Source organism: Cotesia typhae, unplaced genomic scaffold (genome assembly GCF_013202065.1).
Source record: "Cotesia typhae breed Kobodo isofemale line unplaced genomic scaffold, CoteBio_Ctyphae contig_44, whole genome shotgun sequence".
In the NCBI taxonomy this organism is placed as follows: Eukaryota; Metazoa; Arthropoda; class Insecta; order Hymenoptera; family Braconidae; genus Cotesia; species Cotesia typhae.
The window spans coordinates 438858-458373 of NW_027423753.1; the positions used below are offsets into that span (position 1 = coordinate 438858).

The following is a 19516-nucleotide window of genomic DNA, read 5'->3' on the forward strand; positions in this document are numbered from 1 at the left end:
AAAATAGAACAAATTTCTATAAACAATTATTAAATATGATTGGTTGATGATAAATAATAATAATAATAATGGTAAAATAAAATTAATCACGTGATTTGTCGGACAATAAAAGTCTAGAATAGAATCCAGTCCCTTACTACTTTTTTTTTTTCTTGTTTTTTTTTTTTTATCAACATATATATGCCGTATAATTTTAATTATTATTATTATTATAAAAGTATAAAATGTCTACGTCATAAAATGAAAGATCACGTGACATGAAAAAATATATATAATATAGAGCCGCCATCTTGGCAGTTTTTTCGACGATGGAGGTAAAGGAGGATGTGTGACGTCGTCGAGTCTCAAATAAACATAAAATATATATGTGATTATATTGTTAATAGTAACAATAATTATTTAAAAAGAGTGTCAAAGTGTACTACTTAATAATATATTAAATTACAAGCTAGGTAATTGGTAATAATTAGTTAAATTTATTTTAAATAAGCGCGGCATGCTGTGTGCTGTATGCAAGCGTGGTGTGTAAATGTGTTGGTGTTCATCACAGTGATATTTTTATTCATACCAGTATATATTAATATATATTTGCTGCTATTTCATATTATTTATTTATTTATTATTATTATTATCTAACCAGTAATTAAATAAACTATTTATTTTTTAGGTTAAATCGGTGGTTAATATTTCTTAAGCGCAGCTGTTTGCCCGAAAAGCTTTTTGAGTCCTTGAACAAGCTTTTTAGGAAATGGCGGGATCTATTTTATTATTATTATTATATTATATATATTAAATATATATATTTTCAAGAGATATACTTATTAAAGCACGAGAGACACGTGCGTTTGATTGATTCATTTAAAAAGCTCTATTTTGTTGTTTATTATCAAGTTCATCCAGGATTTTCGAGTTTTATTAACTTAAAAACTAAACATAATGTCTCTTCTGCAATTGCAGCCTCTAATAACACAATATCAGGAACGTATCTACGACTCTCTAATTACTCAATCAATTAATTAACCATTTGTACTATTAACTTGCTCCAAATTGTCCGTCCTCTGGAGATATTTGTAAATAATCACTGAAAATTATTTTTTTTAGATTAGGGTAATTGAAAAATTCGCCGGAGAAGTTGAATTGACAAAGGGGATAATAGTTATCAAATTATCGGGACGCTGCCGGGTCTCGGGTAGACAATGAAAGCAACCCTTACGAATTATTTAGGGGTTCTAAATTCTCCTTTGTAGAATTTAATCACGGCCCTGATGTAGATGGTTTCATTTTTAACGTTACTAACGTTCTCCCCGCCATCTGGTGTCTGAATTTAACTGATAAATATGGTTTTTTATCTATTAACAATTATTATTATTATTTTAATAATAATAATTATCTCTGTAAAAGTCGAGAAACCTTTAACTTTGATCTCAGGATTTATACTGACTGTTCACTGGGCTCTTGTCGCTTTTTGACTACTTATTTCTTCTAAATTATCAAAACTCAAAATTATCAATTTTTTATTTTATAATTTTATTAATTTTTTTATTTTCCCGCCAAAAGTTATAATATTTATTTAAAAATTAAAATTAGCAGAAATTTGGTAATTTTTTATTTTTTTAATCATTAAAAATTATTTTTTAAAAATTAAACTTGAAATTTTTCAAATTTTATCAAATTTTTTTCAAAAAAAAAAAAAAAAAAAAATTAAATTCCAGACAGCTAATTTAATTTCAAAATATTTTTTTTTGCTATCAAAGCAACCAAGCTGGTTAATTTATATCCTAGCTTCGAAATCCTTAATAAGATTCCCAGCTCTAAGAGAAAGGTACCATTTCTTCTTGGATAGTAGGTCAGTTGGATAAGTTACAAATATCCAAAATAAAAATAATTTTCTTACTTTTTTTTCCTAGAAAAAAAAAAAAAAAAAAAAAAATTAAATCCCAACAAAAAAAAATAATTTCAGAAATTTTAAAGTTAAAGTTGATAAAAATTAGAAAAATTCCGCGCGTTGCAGGTGACTGACTGACTGACTGAGCCACGGCCATGCGACGCTACGTTACCTCGTCCCTGTTAGTCTCTTCCCCTCGACTCGGGCTCTCCGGCTCTCCTGGTCTCTCTCTCCCACTCTCTGAACATCTCGAGCTCAACATCTAACTCGTGTATTAGCACACACGCAGGAGAGTCACCTCTCGGCGTCTCCTGACTGACTATATATATATATATATATATATATATATATATATATATATATATATATATATATATATATATATATATATATAATTTTTATTATTAATTATAGATAATATTTTTTTGGACTTCCTGGATTATTATTATTATTATAAATCCCTCGAGTGAATTTAATAGACGTGTGTCTGTGTTTCCTCTATTTTTTCATCTAAATTATCTTGCCTCCATACCTAACAACAATATCCACAACAATAATAATAATAACAACATTAATAATAATAATAATAATAATAATAATAATAATAATAATAATTAACTATCAATTATTATTATTATTAAAAATTAATAACAATTGTTTTTAAAATTTTTAAGTGTTGATTTTTAATTAGTAATTATATTAAATCTGGAATAACATAAAACCACAACCCCGCCATCGGGGTTACAGTGCCAGTTAATTTTTATTGGTTATGGGACGTTGAGGGAGCTCTACTCCGGAGTGCGGAATTCGTTGTGCGCCATTTTGAAAAATTTCCTTTTACTATTATTTCCGTACGTGATTAAGGTTTTATTATTTTTATTTATTTATTTATTATTGTTGGTGTTGCTCCAATATTTTAAATAAATAAAATCAGTGTCTTGAATAAAAATAAAAACAATCATAGAGGTTTGTGTGTGTGTGTGTGTGTGTGTGTGTGTGTGTGTGTGTGTGTGTGTGTGTGTGTGTGTGTGTGTGTGTGTGTGTGTGTGTGTGTGTGTGTGTGTGTGTGTGTGTGTGTGATTGACAGTGGAGTGACAGTTTTTTAAAAATAATTAATATTGATGATAATTGATTAATAGTACTAAATAAATTTTAGGATAAAACAGAGTGGTTCCATGGAAGGTACGCTGGAAGAACCAGTGGTCAAAGACCCGTCTTGTGACAGCGATGTAGCCAAAGGTACTGTTTAATTTTTTTATTATTTATCTGTCTGTAATTTACCCCATCAGGGTACGTAGCAGATGTTGATAATGGTAAAGGTCATGCTGGATCAATAATTAATGCAATAAAAATATTATTTAGAGTTTTCTTCTCAATATTTGTTTATTTTTATTATTTTAGATCAAGTTATTCCAAACGGTATCAATGGAAATTATGATGACAGTGAGAAGCATGACGACATCGACGACATGACATCAAACAAAATGGATGCTGACGCAGGTAATGACGACGACGCCGGTGGTGGTGGAGGTCAAGTAATAGAAGATGAAGAAGAAGAAGAAGACGATCCGGATAATGATAACTATAATGCCAACAAAGATGAACAACCTGAATCGGGCGAGCATGAGATTGAACATGACGTTGGAGAGGAGAATCTTGAGGAAGAAAACCCTGAAGAAAATCAGGATGAAGAGGAGCAGGAGCAGGAGCAGGAGGAGGAGGAGGAAGAGGAGCTGGAGGATGATGGTGATGAAGCTAAAAAGTGTGATGAGGAAGAGGTGATTGACGGAGAGCTTGAGGAAAACAAAGAGTATGAAACTATGGATGTTGATAATCAGGATAACTCAGATGTCGAGTGTCTTGATGAAGACAACGCTCCAGAAAGTCTTATGGAAATGGATGTTGATCAAGAAATGATTGAGGATGTCGAGGGTGATAAACAGGAAGACGATATCCAGGACGAGCATGTGCAAGACAGCGACGGTATTCAGGAAATTGATAATGTCCAGATTATTGATGACGAACATAACGAGGAAGACGATGACGTGCGAGCTGTTTCTGAGAGCAGCGATGTTCAGCAACTTAATGACAGTATTGTTTCTGTTTCAAGCACTGGATCAGATTTAAAAATTTGCGAGGAGAACGGCAGCATTGGGAGCCCAGATATCGAGGAGATAACAGACCTCAAAAGCAACGGCCCCAATAAAAATAATTTAGAGCGCACGCCGGTAAAAGAGTCGAAGCCGAAAAAGGCGCGCAAACAAATAGACTTGAGCAACATAACTCCTCGGCGCAGTTCTCGCAATATTAAGCGCACGAGTTATATCGAGAAGGAGCCTGAGGAGGAGGTCGAGGTCGACAACTCCTCGGACATCGAAGAAATAAAACCAGAGGATCCTCTCGCGTGTATCGATAGTAGTGTTAGTATTAGTTTGACTAGTAGTAGTAGTAGTAGTAGTAGTAATAATAATAATAATAACCATAATAATAAAGATAAAGAAAATTCAAAATTAAAGTCGCCTATTAAATCAAGCAAGACGACGATCGTTGTCAATGACACTAAGCGTCTTGTTGAAATAGCCGCCAGCAGCAACAAATCTTCTAAAGGAGGCGGCAAAAAAGAGCCGACTTTGGTTATTATTGACACCAACTCTATTCTCTCCGGGCGTGGAGGAGTTCCTATTGGTAGCAGCCACAGTTCCACCAGCTCCAGTAAATCTTCTCACCACCACTCGTTAAACACCTCTGGATTTTCAGTACTGCCGATTAATTTAAGCACCACCCAGACAATGTACCCGAACATGCGGACGACAATAACTCCAGTGCCGATGACCTCCAAAGCAACTGGACACCCGAGAATACCCAGTAGCATAACAGCCGTTCCTACGACGGTGACCTCTGTGTCGAGCTCCGGGTCGACCTCGGCCTCTCAAATCCTCCCGACATTGACCGACGACATGTTTGTCGTGGAAGCGCCGTCCTTCATTGTCCCCTATGTATACGAGAAGCCCCCGATAAAGCCGCTCAAGGAGTTTGTCACCAAGCTGGAGAAGTGCATCGAGGAAGTCGATCGCGAGGAGAAGGCAGCTAAAGCCGCGAAGAAGGAAGCCAAGAAAGCTGAAGGAAAAGGCGACTCTTCTTCAGAGTCCGGCAAGTACGACAGCGATGATGGTGGCAGTGTCAAGAGTGTTTCCAGCAGGAAAGAAGGCGGCAATGCCAATGATTCAATAGAGGTTTTGAGCGAGACTAAACCATTTGAGGACAAAAATAAAATGCTGACTTACTTTGATTTACCTCTGGGTAAATTCTTCATGCAAATTGGGGTCAATCTTGTTCAAGAATTTGTCCAGACGGATTTGCTGCGCTCGCAAAAGCGCAGACAGGGCAAGACCAACCCTTCTGCGGAGACCCAGATGGCAATTAATTCGCTGATTAAGAATCTAGAGTTTAGTAAAGAAAACAATGAACCATTCCACTTAGATATGAAAAAGTGCGAGTTTTGTAATTTTAAAACAGAGTCTGCGTTGGTCATGCAGCACCACTTGGAGACACCCCACATGCGGAACTACGTGTATAAATGTAATTTCTGTCCTCTGGAAGTGCGCAGTCCCCATGATATTCTCTACCACATGGAAGCCGAGCACAACACGCGGGGAAGACTCGAGCGCGGGCCGGCTTTTCATCAGTGCCCCAATTGCCCCTTCGAGGACAACCAGAAGGGCAAACTCACGCGGCATATTCTTGCATGTGCCAAGAAGTTCAGGCCAGAGCGCAACCTAGAGCCCTCTACCGACTGGGAACCCCCGGCGAAGATACCCAGACTGAATCGCCCTAGACAAGTAAATCCTATGAACGCAAACGCCGCTCTGGCGTTGGCTATGAGCGCTAAAGGACAGCAGCCCTTGTTACCCAAGTTGTTACCCGCTCCGGTGTCCGGCCGTGGCCGAGGACGACCACCCATGCAGCCTAGGTATTGTGATATTAAGTCGCTAAGACCCGGCAGCACTCCAGGGCGACAAGGTTTGTTTATTTTTTTTCTTTTTATTATTTTTTTGGAATTAAATAATTCATTTGTTGATTTTTTACAGACAATGTCACTGGAATGATGTACCGGCCGACGTCATCTGGGCTCTTGGTACCCACTTCTTATCAATTCGGTAGCAATCAAGTATTCCAGGTAAATATAAATAAATAAATAAATAAATAAATAAATATATATATATATATATATATATATATATATATATATATATATATATATATATATATATATATTTTTTTTTTTTTTGTTAAATTTTAATATTGCGAAATAAAGTTGAAATTTTTTTTATATAAATATTTCGTAATAGAAATTAAATTTTTAAGGCTGATTAACTTGTTGTGCAATCTGACCCAGTTGTTTAATAAATAAAGAATTAAATAATAGTTAGCAATAAAATTGTATTTTTAATTTCAGAACTCGTCAACGTGTGTTAAAAATCCAGCGGCTAAATTGTTGAGTCAGCCGAGTATATCGATAACACCGTTGCCTCGCACTACACAAGCACCTATTTCAAGCTCTGGATCACCGTCTAAAGCTGGAAAAACTAGTTTTGTCATTTGCGAAATTTGCGACGGTTATATCAAGGTATTTTTTGTTTATTTTAGTTCTATTTAATTTGGGATATAAACGAAACATTGAAAATTATTTTTAAAAAATTGCATTTATTATAAAAAAAAATTTTTTTCAGGATTTAGAACAACTGCGTAATCACATGCAATGGATTCATAAAGTTAAAATACATCCAAAGATGATTTATAATCGGCCACCATTGAACTGCCAAAAATGTCAATTTAGATTCTTTACAGATCAAGTAAGTTCAAAATTTTTTTTACTAAATTTTTTAAAAATTTAATTAATTTTTAAATTTAAACAGGGGTTAGAAAGACATTTACTTGGATCTCACGGACTTGTTACATCAAGTATGCAAGAAGCTGCTAATAAAGGAAAAGACGCCGGACGTTGTCCAGCTTGTGGCAGGGTAAATATATAAAAAATAAACTTAATTAATTTTTTCTTTTGAATTTATTTTAAATAATTATTTTTTATCACAGGTTTATCAGTGGAAATTACTAAACCACGTAGCACGAGATCACGGAATGACATTAAAGCCCGCACACTTATCGTACAAATGTACAGTTTGTACTGCGACATTTGGAATGTACAAGCAATTTGAAAACCACGTTTATTCAGCACACAGTGTTGTTGCGAAGCGGGTAATGGACAAGAAAAACGCCCCGTCAACGCCGTCATCTAGATCCAACGACTCGTTGCTTAAGCCATTGAAAATAAACGACGAAATAACAATAATACCACAGCCAGCAAAGTCCACAAGATCGAGTAGTTCCTCACAGGGACGAAGCAAATAACAATAGTCAACCAAGTGATATGTCTACTTTGATTTTTATCTTTTTTTTTTTCTTTACTTTCGAGATATATTTCGCGTAAGTTTTTAATGATACTCTCATTACTTTATATAAATAAATTTATATATAGAAATAATAATTGAATGCAAATAATAATAATATTAATATTAATACATACAGAGCTGAGGAATGAATAAAGAAACCAAGACCGAACAAGATGTCGATTTATAATTTAATAATGCACTTGCATTGAACAACTTTTTAATTAATTTTACAAGAGAGTTCGACAATTTTCCAAAAAAAAAAAAAAAAAAAAAATTTATTAATTATTAATTTCTTAATTCATCAAACATACATTAAATTAGTTGACTAATTATTCCATCGATTATACCGATCTATTTATTTAAGAATTTTTATTACTGTTATCGGACATGCATAAAATAATATTAGTGATTATGATAATAATATTAATAATATTAAATAAAAATAATAATTCATAAACAATAAATAGTAATAGACTGTAAAAAAAAAAATAAACATTACATGGGTGGCCTTCAGTAATAACTCCTTGGTTAATCCTGAAGACGCGTATTTCCCAAATCGCCTACGAATGTAGTTTAAAATCAGAACAGAATAAAAAAATAACAAAAAAAAAAATAATATACAATAATTATATAATTAAATTATAACGATTAGATTTCGATAACAATCACACACACAGTATATTTGTGTTATATGTCGTGTATATTTACGCTGAAAATTTAATTATAGTATAGTTCTTTATATATATATATATATATATATATATATATATATATATATATATATATATATATATATATATATATATATATATATATATATATTTTATGAGAAAGAGATTGACGTATGCGTTTGTGCTTCTACCCGTGATCTCTTCAAATTATTAACGAAATTATCTTAATCAGTAAAATTGTTAATTTTTTTTTTTTTAAGAAGAGAATTAGGTTTTTTTTTAAATAAAATTATAGTATTTAGTTTTTTTTTTTTTTTTTTTTTTAAATAAATTAAAAGCAAGCTGTTGGAAACGGCAAACAAAAATGAATTATTTTAAGCGTGTGTTAAGTAATTTATACATGGTGTAAACGGTCGTCTTAATAATTATCATTATCATCACCATTTATCATGAATTCATCCTTGTCGTCTTCATTTAAAGGATAATTGGACAAAATAAAAAAAAATTGACAAAATAAAATAAAATAAAAAAAAAAAAAAAAAAACTGTACATTGTATCTATCTATAAGTTGGACGAATATTATTAATTATAAAAATAATAATCGAGTCCACGATGCATTGTAATAAACAATTATTTTAGCTCAGTATATTTTTATTTAAAACAAAGCTAATGTACATTAACATATAGAATTATACTATACGAAATAAATATTATAGGTCGTCGCGTCACCAAATTCACAGTGTATGAAGCACTTAAAATTTATAAAGAAATAAATAAACACTAAAAATTGCTTTAGTTATTCATTTATAATAATTATTAAATTTGGTACTTTATTTTTTTTTGTATAAACTCAATAATAGGTTTACATGTAATCATTATTGTAGATAGTCATTAAAGTGAGTGAGGTTTTAAATGTTAAGTTTAAGAAAAAAAAAAAATAATTTATCACAAAAAAATTAACGATTTAGTTTTTTTTTTTTTTTTTTTTTTTTTTTTTTTTTTTTTTTTTGTTAATAATTTTTGTACATTTAATAGTATAAAAAATGAAAAACAATACAAATAATTTTAGAAAGTTGGATATATATTCGAATGCGGTTATTAATAAATAATTAATAACAGTGCGTTTGTTTTTTAAATGCACTTATTGCTTATTAATTTTAATATTTTATAATTATATTATACAGTAATATTAAATATTAAATACTAAATAAAGGATAAATTTTATTACAGGTTTGAGGCATCAGTTCGTCTGTAATAATTTGTACAATATAATTATTATTAATTAATATAATTATAAATCAAGTGAATTAGTTATTAAACAAATAAATATCTTGTGTAATTAAAAAAAAAATACTTTTCATTATAAATTTTAAATACTAATAATACTTTTTAAAATTTAATTTTTATTTCGAGTACTCAGTATTCGAAATGAAAATCAAAGTACGATTGATCAAAAGTATTTATGCGAACGTAACCATCTTCCCCGCCGCTGGAGAAGCTCCGTCCATTGGGATGAAAAGCCAGAGAATTAATGGGCCCAAAATGTCCTTTGAGACGCGCAAATTCTTCCTCAAAAACGAGGTGGTAAAACCGGGCGTCGAATTTCCCTTGACGGGTTGACGTTGTCGTGACGTCCATGGCGTCTTGGCCACCTCCGAGGACAACGTGGTCGTAAATTGGGGAAATGGTGGCTGAATTAACGAGTCTCTCGGTTTTATAAGTCTTCAGGTGCATTAGAGACTCGCTGTCAAAAAGTTTTGCAGTGTGATCTTTGCTGGCGGTGATAAACATCGTCCCATCTTTATTTACCTGCATGATAAAAATTAATTTATCAGATATCATTAAGAGAATAAATAATAAAAAATTACTGTCATACCTGCATGTCGTTAATTTGGCTTTTGTGTCTCTTTTGGCTGTTTAATTTCTTCCCAGTCTAATCATTTACAGTTATTGATCAATTAATTCAACTTAACTGTTATTTAATTAATAGATTAACTAAGTTAACTAGGTACCCTGACGTCCCAAATATTAATTTCTCCATCTTCATGGCCGGTGATGATTGATTCATCTAATGCACCCTAGACAATAGCTGAAATTCTAGGCCCGTTTATTGGAATACGGATAATAGCGTCGTCTAGAGATAAAGTTGGCTCGACGGTCCGGGTATCAATTATGAACATCTCGCATTGATGACCAAGAGCTTTGTCGGTAGAAAATACAGCCGTGTTTGCTGAGAAACTAAAGGCACATGTTCGGATTGAGCTGTTTGTGTCCAATCGTCCTATTTCTTTGCCTGAAATAATAAAAATTAATTTACCAGATATTTAATAATTTTTGCAACAAAATTAATTACATAATTGTAAATAGTTTACCTGTTTGACAGTCCCAAATTCTCAATGAATTATCTCCGGAACCAGAAATAAAACGCGAAGTGTCCCAATTAACGTCAATACACCAAATAGATCCATTGTGTCCGTTGAAAGTACCAAGTCTCTCTCCATTTAATGAATACCAGACATTCGGTTTTTTATCCTTAGAAGCGCTGAAAATTAAATCACCCACCCGGTTGTACTTGATCATTGTAATTGCACGCTCGTGCCCATACAACATTAATGGTTTCTATAAAATAAAAATTATTGTATTTAAATATTATACTGAAGTCAGCTGACAACTGTCAATTTTTTATTACAAATCAATTTTAATTAAAAAAAAAAAAAAGTTTCTTAAAACTTTTACTAATATTATTTTTTAATTTTTTTGTAATAATTTTTTTAGAAAAAAAAAATTTTAAAAAGTGACAGCTGACAGCTAACTTCAGAATCATAAAAATTAAAAAATTATTAATATTATTTAAACTGTCGTACAATATAAAATAATTACTTGCCATTTTGAATTGTTAATCAATTAACTTTGTTGGTAAATACACTTTAGTTTACAAGCATAGACGCCGGATAAAAAAGGTTAGATAATGTTTTGTCGAAAACTACCCAATTTAGGATACTTCTCGTAATTAATTTTAAATAAATAATTTACTGTAATATATTATTTAAAATAACCCACTGAACTAATGACTCGACTTTAATTGATTTTATTTGTAAATTTATCAATGAAGCTAATTAATTTTCCCACTTATTTAATATTTATAATGCGTTTAAAAAAGATGGAAGATCTGATAGTAATTTTTAGAGAATCTCTGAGAAAGGGTAATCATACTAGTAGAAACGTCCAAGGACAACTGACTATGACCGTGACCGACCATGCTGGCCGGCTTCTCTCCTGCTTACCCGAGGCGCGCTTGCGCAGCAGCCATGAGCAAGCCGATTACTCCCGATCTAGAGCGAAAAATAGACTCGAAATAGAGCGACAAAGCCCGAAGGCACAACTCTTGTATAAATTCGTATATATATATATATATATATATATATATATATATATACATCAGTTTGGCAGCTAAACATTAGATAATATCTTCAGCTCGCTATTAAATAAAATCGATTACAATTTAAAGTAGTCCGCCAAGTGTCGCAATCTAAATGATTTGCAAATTTAATTTTCACTAGCCCAAGAATGTCACTGTTTTTTTCTACTCCAAAATAATTAAATAATAAATAAATAAATAAATAACACAATTCTTTTATTAAATTTATAAATTTATTCAGTACAAATGATTTCACAAGAACATTGTTAATGAGTTATTAAATTTAATGTAATTATTGACATCAATAAATGTAAATGTAAGATAAGGATGATGTTAAAAAATTTCGAGCTTGATCTTTGATCTTAAAAGTTAATTAGAATGGAATGTTGAATGGCCAGTGGGGACTCTTGTCACAGCTGAAACAAACAAATCAATTTATTTATTAATTACTTAATTATTAATTTATTATTTTTATCCCCATTACAGATGTAGAGTCAATAAAAAATAACTTACTCAGACATTGGACAGATTCTTCCATTGCAGTCGAAGGTGTTGATGTAAGCGATGTCTTCGGGGGTTAATTTAAAGTCGAACACTTGAGCGTTCTCCATGATACGTGCTTTAGTAACCGACTTTGGAATCACGACATGTCCTCTATCAAGCTGATAAAAAGTAATGATTATTTATTATCATTGTAAGTCAATTCATGATACTTTAATTTATTAAAACAATACAATTAATTTTTTATTAATTTTTTAATATATAAATTATAGCAAAAAAAAAAAAAAAAAAAAAATGACGTAGAAATTTTAAAAAATTAAAAATGAAATTTTTTAAAAATAATTTTTTGGAAAAAATTTGTTAAAAAAAATTGTAAAGTGACAGCTAACTTTAATGTCATTAAAAGGATTAGATTATAGTGATTATAATTATTAATAGCTTAAACTAGAGCGAGTGGAAAATTACTGACATTGAAATTGTTTTTAAATAACACTCTAGATAAACTATTATAAAATATTACAATTGATAATGAATAATAATTATTTATAAGTCATAATCAAGCATACCTGATAACGAATAACCACTTGAGCGGGTGTCTTGTTGTATTTTTTGCTTATTTCAATTAATTTTTTATCATCAAGTAGAATAGGATCTCCAGGTTTAGCCCAGGGTCTGTCAGGAGAACCCAAAGGACTGTAGGCAGTAATAACGAGGCCTCTGTCTTTGCAGAATTTCGTCAACTGTTGCTGACACAAGTACGGATGGCACTCAATCTGAGTAATAGACCACAAAAAAATTCATTAATAAAGCATTCGAATTTTTTCAAAAGAAAAAAGAAAAAAGGAAAAAGAAAAAATAAAAAATAAAAATACCTGATTGGTGACAGGCTTGATTTTGCAGCTCTTCAAAACGCGTTCGACTTGCTCGGAGTTGAAGTTACTGAGCCCGATGTTCTTGGTCAAACCTTTCTCGCAGACTCCTTCCATGCTCTTCCAGGTGTCCACGTAGTCGGTGTCGGTGAGCTTGGGCTTGCCATCGGGCCCGGTGGGGAACAGAACGTCGCCGTCCTCGTAGGCCATGGGCCAGTGGATCAAGTAGAGGTCCAGGTAGTCCAGCCCTAGGTCCGCGAGGGTTTTTTTAATGGCTTTCTCCACGCTCTCTGGCTTGTGGAAGGAGTTCCAGAGCTTCGAGGTGATGAACAAGTCCTCGCGTTTCACCAGGCCTTCCCCGATCTTGGCTTTCAGAGCTGCTCCGACTTCTTTCTCATTTCCGTAAACATGAGCGCAGTCGATGTGGCGGTACCCTATTTCTATCGCGTACTTTACTGCTTCTGTTACTTCACCAGGTTTTGACTGAAATTTTTATTTTTTATTTAATTATTTATTATTAATTTTTTTTATTAAATTTATAATTTCAAAAGTGAATTTTTTATAAAATTAAAATTTTTAGACATCTTTAAAATTTTTTTATTATTAAAAAAAAAAATAATAAAATAATAAAAAAAAAATACCTTCCATGTTCCTAAACCAAAACTAGGAATCTCATTCCCGTTGTTAAATTTGATTTTAGGGACGCTGAGAGACATTGTGCGTGTCTTACAAAGAACCGAACAAAACTAAATAAAATTCACAAGAGCGTACAGAGTTGGAGTAAGTATTTAGATATAATATACTGATGTATGTATGTATTAATGTATTTAAGTAAGAGTTAGCTGTCGGTAGTTAGAAGCGGCTAGCGATCAGTCTCGTCGACGACTCGTTGACAAATAATGCCGGGAGTTGTCTGCTTGCTTGTATTACCTTCTTCTCTATCTCTTGTTTGTGTTGGTGCATCCGCGTGTACGTCAACTATCAACTACCTCAGTCTCTATACAATCGTTTATTACGCCTGCCTGGGATAATATAATTCTATCTACTGGTATGTATATATAATGGGGGATTTAGACGCGAATGGTGGACCTGATACTTACGATGGATTTTACAAACTGATATTGATTTTTAAAAACAAATTATTTAAAAAAAAAAAAGAGCGTCAAAACAAATGAGTCACATGTTGTTGATTTTTGTGTGTTTTATTATCAATTTATTCCTGAAATAAAATTTTATTTTAAATTCTTTACTATGACATTAAAATTAGCAATCTTGTCAATTTTTTTTTTTTTTTGCCATAATTTATTTGTTAAAAAAATTATTAAATATCTACAGAATTAATTTTTTTTTCTTACTTGGAATAATTATACATAAATAGTCTGATTTTTTAAACTATTGATAATATTTTATTGAAGATAATACGCATGAGAAATTATTTTTAAAAGGGAAGTACATAAGAATATTGACAAATTTAAATTAAAAAAAAAAAAAAAAAAAAAAAAAAGAGCATAAGGGGTTTTTTATTCGAAAGTACTTTGCAGAGAATAATCATAAATCTCAATGTCAATCATGATTAATAATCTCAGAACGGAATATTAAATGGATAATTTGGGCACGCAGCTCGGCTGGAAAACAAAACAAAAATAAAAGCTTAATAAAATATTCCTCGGGGGTTTGTTCTGGAATTTAAGCTAATTAAAATTATTGTTGTACTTACTCTTTTATAGCAACGAATCTTCCTCCTACATCCATCCCGTTTATCAACGCTATATCCTTCTCGGTTAATTTGAAATCAAAGACGCTGAAATTTTCCGTTAGACGGCTTTTTGTTGACGTTTTTGGGATGACGACGTGCCTACGGTCGATCTGGAAATTTATTTTTGATTTTTTTTAAATCAGTTAATTTAATTTTGATATAAATTTTTCCAACTATTCAACCTTCTGCAGAAAAATTCTTTAAATTTTTATCTTACAGTCATAGTTATGACCTCTGTGCAATACTTTGTTATTAATTAAACTGCAGATATTTTTTTTTAAACATTCTTTGTGTTCTAGAATTTCTTCTTTTATTAAATAAAATTTTATTCTTCCTATTTTCTATTTCTTATTTTTTTTTTTTTTTTTAAAGAATTATGGATTAGTTTAGACAAATATTATGTACTGACAGATACATATATGTACATACAAATATAATGAACATAAAGATAAAAGGAACCAAGTGAGGGGCAGACTAAACAGCGGTAGGGATAGCAGAATTGAATGAATGGAAATTTCCATGAGCGTTAGATAGAAAATACTAGAAACTACAAAGAAAGTTTAACTAAAATAATTTTTAAATTTAAATTTATAATTTAAAAATTATTGTAAAATCAAATAAATTTTTTTTATTAAAGAAAAAAAAATTTAGTTTCCAATAATAAACTATTTTTAGAAATAAATAATTATTTTTAACAAAACAAATTTAGAAACAATTATTACATAAACAAATGATAATAAAATAAAAATATACGAAATGGAAAATTGATAAATTCCAGATTTAATTAATGTACTTTGTATCGAATTTAATCGGAAACAATATTAAGAGGGAAGGGAATGACCGCTAAAGGCGTTTCCTATCCTAAATCATCGTTCAAGGGTACTATTGCTGTGAATGAACGTTTAAATTATTGAATGAATAATATCGTTGTTGTCTTTAATTTACTTATCAATAAAAAAATATTATTGTGCCTCCAAATGGAAAATTTTGAAGATTCTAACAGCAATATATTTTTATTAGATAAAAATAAATGATTTTATTACGTGATTGATTATGTAACAAAATGACTAGAATTAATCAATGGCTATAATTATGTAATAGTAACGTAATAATTTATAATTAAAATAAAAATTAATACTTGATAACGGATGACGATTTGCGCAGTTGTTTTGTTGTATTTCTTGGCTATTTCTATCAGCTGAGGGTTATCCAGCAGGATTGGTTCTCCTGGCTTGGCCCAAGGACGGTCTCGAGACCCCAAAGGAGCATAGGCTGTAATGACAATGTCGCGTTCTTTGCAGAATGCTGACAATTTTTGTTGAGTCAAGTACGAATGGCATTCGACCTGAAAATTATTATTATTATTATCATCCAGAAATTTTTTAATAATTAAATTGAGTGAAAATAAACAGACTTGATTGGTGACAGGCTTGATTCTGCAGTTGGCCAACAAACGAGTGATTTGTTCAGAATTAAAATTGCTTATTCCGATATTTTTAGCCAGTCTTTTATCAAAAACGGCTTCCATTCCCTTCCAGGTGTCGAGGTAGTCGGTATCTGTAGCTGCTGGAGTTCCATCAGCATTAACTGGGAACAAATCATCAGTCTCTTGGTAAGCAATGGGCCAGTGGATCAAGTAGAGGTCCAAATAATCTAGCCCAAAATTAATTAAGCTTCTTCTTATTCCTTTTTCCACTGACTCAATCTTATGGTAAGTGTTCCATAGCTTTGATGTTATAAATAAATCCTCGCGTTTGACAGTTCCATCTTCTATCTTAGCTCTAATGGCATCACCGATCTCTTTTTCGTTTCCGTAAACCAGAGCACAGTCAAAGTGTCGGTACCCGACGTTAATCGCTTCTTTTACTATCTCTGTTATTACTCCGGTAGCTGCCTAAAATTTAGTTATTTATTTATGACATTAAAATCAGCTGTCACTTGACTATTAATTCCACTTGTCATTTTTATTAATAAATTCACATGAAAGAAATTTAATTATTACTTACTCTCCAGGTTCCCAAACCGATCATTGGCATTTTATTTCCATTGTTAAAAATAATCATCGGTACACCCGACATCTTGCACGTAAAATGTATTTTTTTAAGACTTGTCACCCTTTTATTTAAAAAATTACCAAATTAATGATTAAATTAATTAAAATAACTGTGTTTATTATTTTTTTTTTAATCAATTTTTATAAATCCAAGGTCAATAAACAAAATATTTCTTTATTTAAACAATTCTAATCTGAATTGCGCGGCCAACCTGCGCTCTGGCGGAGATTTTGAAACTAAATAAAAAAGAATAACCTCAAAAAAAATTTTATAACAATTATTAAAGGAAATAAATTGATAAATAAATAGAAGTAAGTATTAATTAATATTAAAACAATTAATTTTTTACACGTTTAGCTATTTTAATTATTTAAATTAATACCTACTACTTGCAGATGAAATTTTTAAAAATTGATCAGCTGATTGTTTATGAATTTGCGAAATTAATAAAATGTCGATTATAAATAACGGATACAAGTATTACAAGGTGCTTGGATGCAACAAAAATTCCACTTACGACGAATTAAAGCGTGCGTATCATAAACTGGCACTTGTTTATCATCCAGATAAAGCTAAAAGTAAAAAAAATGGCGATACTGATTGCAGAAAATTTTTTGAGATTGAAGAAGCTTGGCGGGTGCTAAGTGACAGTGATTTAAAAATTAAGTACGATGCAGAGTGCCGACAAGCTGAATTGGAGCTAGATAATTTATTAATTTATGATAGGATAAATATTAAAGAAATGCTAAAAAATGCTGAAGATGATATCCTGAGTTATCCTTGTCGGTGTGGGAGCAATTATTTAATAAGTACTGAAGAATTTACGGAAAATAGTATTTACATTCCATGCTCTGAATGCACGTTCTGTATTTTTGTTGAAAAATAATTTTTTTTTACATCACTCAAAATTATTATTATTATTATTTTTAATTTCATTAAAATTTTAACTGAATATAAACAGCTACTTTATGATTACAGCAATTAATTCAGATATGACTTTAAAAATATTTTTTTTTATTTTTTATTATACATTTTGATGAAAAAATTAGGAAAAATAATATTGATTGTAATTCATGTCAAAATGGAATATTGAATGAATAATTCGGACACGATGACCACCTAGAAGATTACAAATTATTATTTAATATATAATAATAGTAAGAAACTTAAAAATTGAAGTAATTACCTTGAAAGAATACCGTATCGTCCATTGCACTCAAAATTATCAATTATTGTCATATCTTCGTTGCTTAATTTAACGTCAAATACATTTAAATTTTCAACAAGACGTGACTTTGATGTTGTTTTAGGAATTACGACATGACCACGGTCAATCTGAAATTTTTTTTGTGTAATTATTTAGTTTTTGTTGAAAATAAATTAAAATTAATTAAAAAAAAAAAAATTACCTGATAGCGAATAACAACTTGCGCAGGTGTTTTGTTATACTTCTCAGCAATACTTTTTATTTTAGGATGATCTAAAAAAAATGGATCACCTGATTTAGCCCACGGACGGATATGAGAGTCGCGAGTTCCCAAAGGGCTATAAGCAATAATTACCATGCCTCTTTCTCTGCAGAATGCTGACAATTTTTTTTGAGTCAAGTACGGCTGACATTCGACCTAAAAATAAATTCTTTAACACCTCAAAACTTTCATAAAAAAAAAAAAAAAAAAAAAAAAAAAAAAGGAACATACTTCATTAACAACAGGTTTGATTCTGCAATTGTCCAACAAACGAGTGATTTGTTCAGAATTAAAATTACTAATTCCGATATTTTTAGCTAGTCCTTTATCAAAAACGGCTTCCATTCCCTTCCAGGTGTCCAGATAGTCAGTTTCTGTGCCGGCTGGCGTCCCGTCAGGATTCAGCGGGAAAAGATCTTCAGTTTCTTCAAAAGCAAAGGGCCAGTGAATTAAAAAGAGGTCCAAATAGTCCAGGCCTAAATTAGTTAAACTTTTTCTGATCCCTTTTTCCACTGACTCAGTCTTGTGGTAAGTGTTCCAAAGCTTTGATGTTATGAATAAATCCTCGCGTTTGACAACTCCTTCTTTTATCTTAGCTCGCAAGGCTTCACCGATCTCTTTTTCATTTCCGTAAACCAGAGCACAGTCAAAGTGACGGTACCCGACGTCTATAGCGTCTTTTACTGCTTGTCCTACCAAGCCAGGAACTGCCTGAAATTTATATTTATAATTAGTACCATTTTTTAATTTTATTTAACAAAAAAATTGCTTTAAAATTTTTTTTTGTCATAATTTAATTATTAAATATTTGTCAAGTTAATTTTAATTAACGAAATTTATTTATGACTTACTCTCCATGTCCCCAAGCCAATTGCTGGGATTTTATTTCCATTATAAAAAGTCACTGTTGGAATACTAGACATAGTGAATAAATTAATCACTCCAGTTCAGCTTTGGTGTGTTTAGAGTTTGAGTCGTTTAAAAACCTGCATTTATACCCAATATCTAGCAAGCTGTCAAAACTTTATGTAGAATAATATATTTGTTCATTGCTTTTGTATTTTTTTCTTCAACAGTTGATTAATTTGAAAGAAAATAATTTTTTAAATAAATAATCCTAAAATTTATGACTTTAACCTTAATCAATAATTAATTTATGCAGACAAATAATATTTACTTTATATAGAAAAGTTTTCTTTCATCAGTAAATATTTTTCTTTGTACATAAAAGAAAGTTTATTTCTTGAATACAAAATTTACGAGAAAAAATATATACTCTTAATCTAAACTAAGCTAAAAAATACTAACTAAATCGGTTAATTAATATTAAAAATACAACATAAATTATTGTAAGTGATTACTTAGCATTATTTTTTTAATATAAAGAAATAATCTGTTAGTGTATTATATTCCATTGCGTCTTATCTACAATTAATGTAAAAA

At 30.9% G+C, this 19516-nt stretch overlaps 6 protein-coding genes across 13 annotated transcripts; 2 read left to right on the forward strand and 4 right to left on the reverse strand.

Moving 5' to 3' along the window:
• Window positions 1–314: 314 nt before the first annotated feature.
• Window positions 315–9348, forward strand: Mep-1 (zinc finger protein MEP-1). 6 transcript variants are annotated; one of them, XR_012479479.1, is made up of 9 exons: window positions 315–452; window positions 3042–3124; window positions 3287–5905; window positions 5974–6062; window positions 6342–6512; window positions 6616–6738; window positions 6802–6906; window positions 6980–7369; window positions 9237–9348. XR_012479479.1 is itself a non-coding variant. In XM_074245122.1 (8 exons), exons 2-8 carry the CDS (start codon window positions 3061–3063, stop codon window positions 7292–7294), a joined length of 3486 nt encoding a protein of 1161 aa, XP_074101223.1. In that variant the 5' UTR covers window positions 315–452; window positions 3042–3060; the 3' UTR covers window positions 7295–8550. The 6 variants fall into 6 exon arrangements, 4 of the variants coding, with proteins under 4 accessions (XP_074101223.1, XP_074101227.1, XP_074101226.1 ...); XR_012479478.1 differs by lacking the exon at window positions 9237–9348 and adding an exon at window positions 7472–8550; XM_074245122.1 differs by lacking the exon at window positions 9237–9348 and having other exon boundaries at window positions 6980–8550.
• A 74-nt stretch (window positions 9349–9422) lies between these two features.
• Eif3i (eukaryotic translation initiation factor 3 subunit I) lies at window positions 9423–11352 on the reverse strand. The gene is given in 5 exon segments (XM_074245138.1): window positions 9423–9815; window positions 9883–9939; window positions 10019–10299; window positions 10379–10625; window positions 10891–11352. Coding segments are annotated over 5 exon segments (981 nt in total). The 5' UTR covers window positions 10894–11352.
• Window positions 11353–11635: 283 nt separating this feature from the next.
• On the reverse strand, window positions 11636–13820 carry LOC141528864 (aldo-keto reductase 1B-like). Its single transcript, XM_074245140.1, has 5 exons — window positions 13436–13820; window positions 12798–13277; window positions 12492–12698; window positions 11938–12086; window positions 11636–11840 (listed from the first exon to the last, which is right to left on the reverse strand). Exons 1-5 carry the CDS (start codon window positions 13508–13510, stop codon window positions 11798–11800), a joined length of 954 nt encoding a protein of 317 aa, XP_074101241.1. The 5' UTR covers window positions 13511–13820; the 3' UTR covers window positions 11636–11797.
• Window positions 13821–14177: 357 nt separating this feature from the next.
• LOC141528865 (aldo-keto reductase 1B-like) lies at window positions 14178–17140 on the reverse strand. Of its 3 annotated transcripts, none has more exons than XM_074245143.1 (6): window positions 17122–17140; window positions 16557–16665; window positions 15965–16444; window positions 15689–15895; window positions 14512–14660; window positions 14178–14419 (listed from the first exon to the last, which is right to left on the reverse strand). In XM_074245143.1, exons 2-6 carry the CDS (start codon window positions 16626–16628, stop codon window positions 14377–14379), a joined length of 951 nt encoding a protein of 316 aa, XP_074101244.1. In that variant the 5' UTR covers window positions 16629–16665; window positions 17122–17140; the 3' UTR covers window positions 14178–14376. The 3 variants fall into 3 exon arrangements, with proteins under 3 accessions (XP_074101244.1, XP_074101242.1, XP_074101243.1); XM_074245141.1 differs by having other exon boundaries at window positions 16991–17131; XM_074245142.1 differs by having other exon boundaries at window positions 16987–17123.
• Window positions 17056–17508, forward strand: LOC141528871 (DPH4 homolog). The gene has a single exon (XM_074245152.1). The coding sequence runs from the start codon at window positions 17056–17058 to the stop codon at window positions 17488–17490; it is 435 nt and encodes a 144-aa protein (XP_074101253.1). The 3' UTR covers window positions 17491–17508.
• Window positions 17509–17609: 101 nt separating this feature from the next.
• LOC141528863 (aldo-keto reductase 1B-like) lies at window positions 17610–19063 on the reverse strand. The gene is made up of 5 exons (XM_074245139.1): window positions 18925–19063; window positions 18305–18784; window positions 18014–18229; window positions 17791–17939; window positions 17610–17723 (listed from the first exon to the last, which is right to left on the reverse strand). Exons 1-5 carry the CDS (start codon window positions 18994–18996, stop codon window positions 17681–17683), a joined length of 960 nt encoding a protein of 319 aa, XP_074101240.1. The 5' UTR covers window positions 18997–19063; the 3' UTR covers window positions 17610–17680.
• Between the last annotated feature and the right edge of the window lie 453 nt (window positions 19064–19516).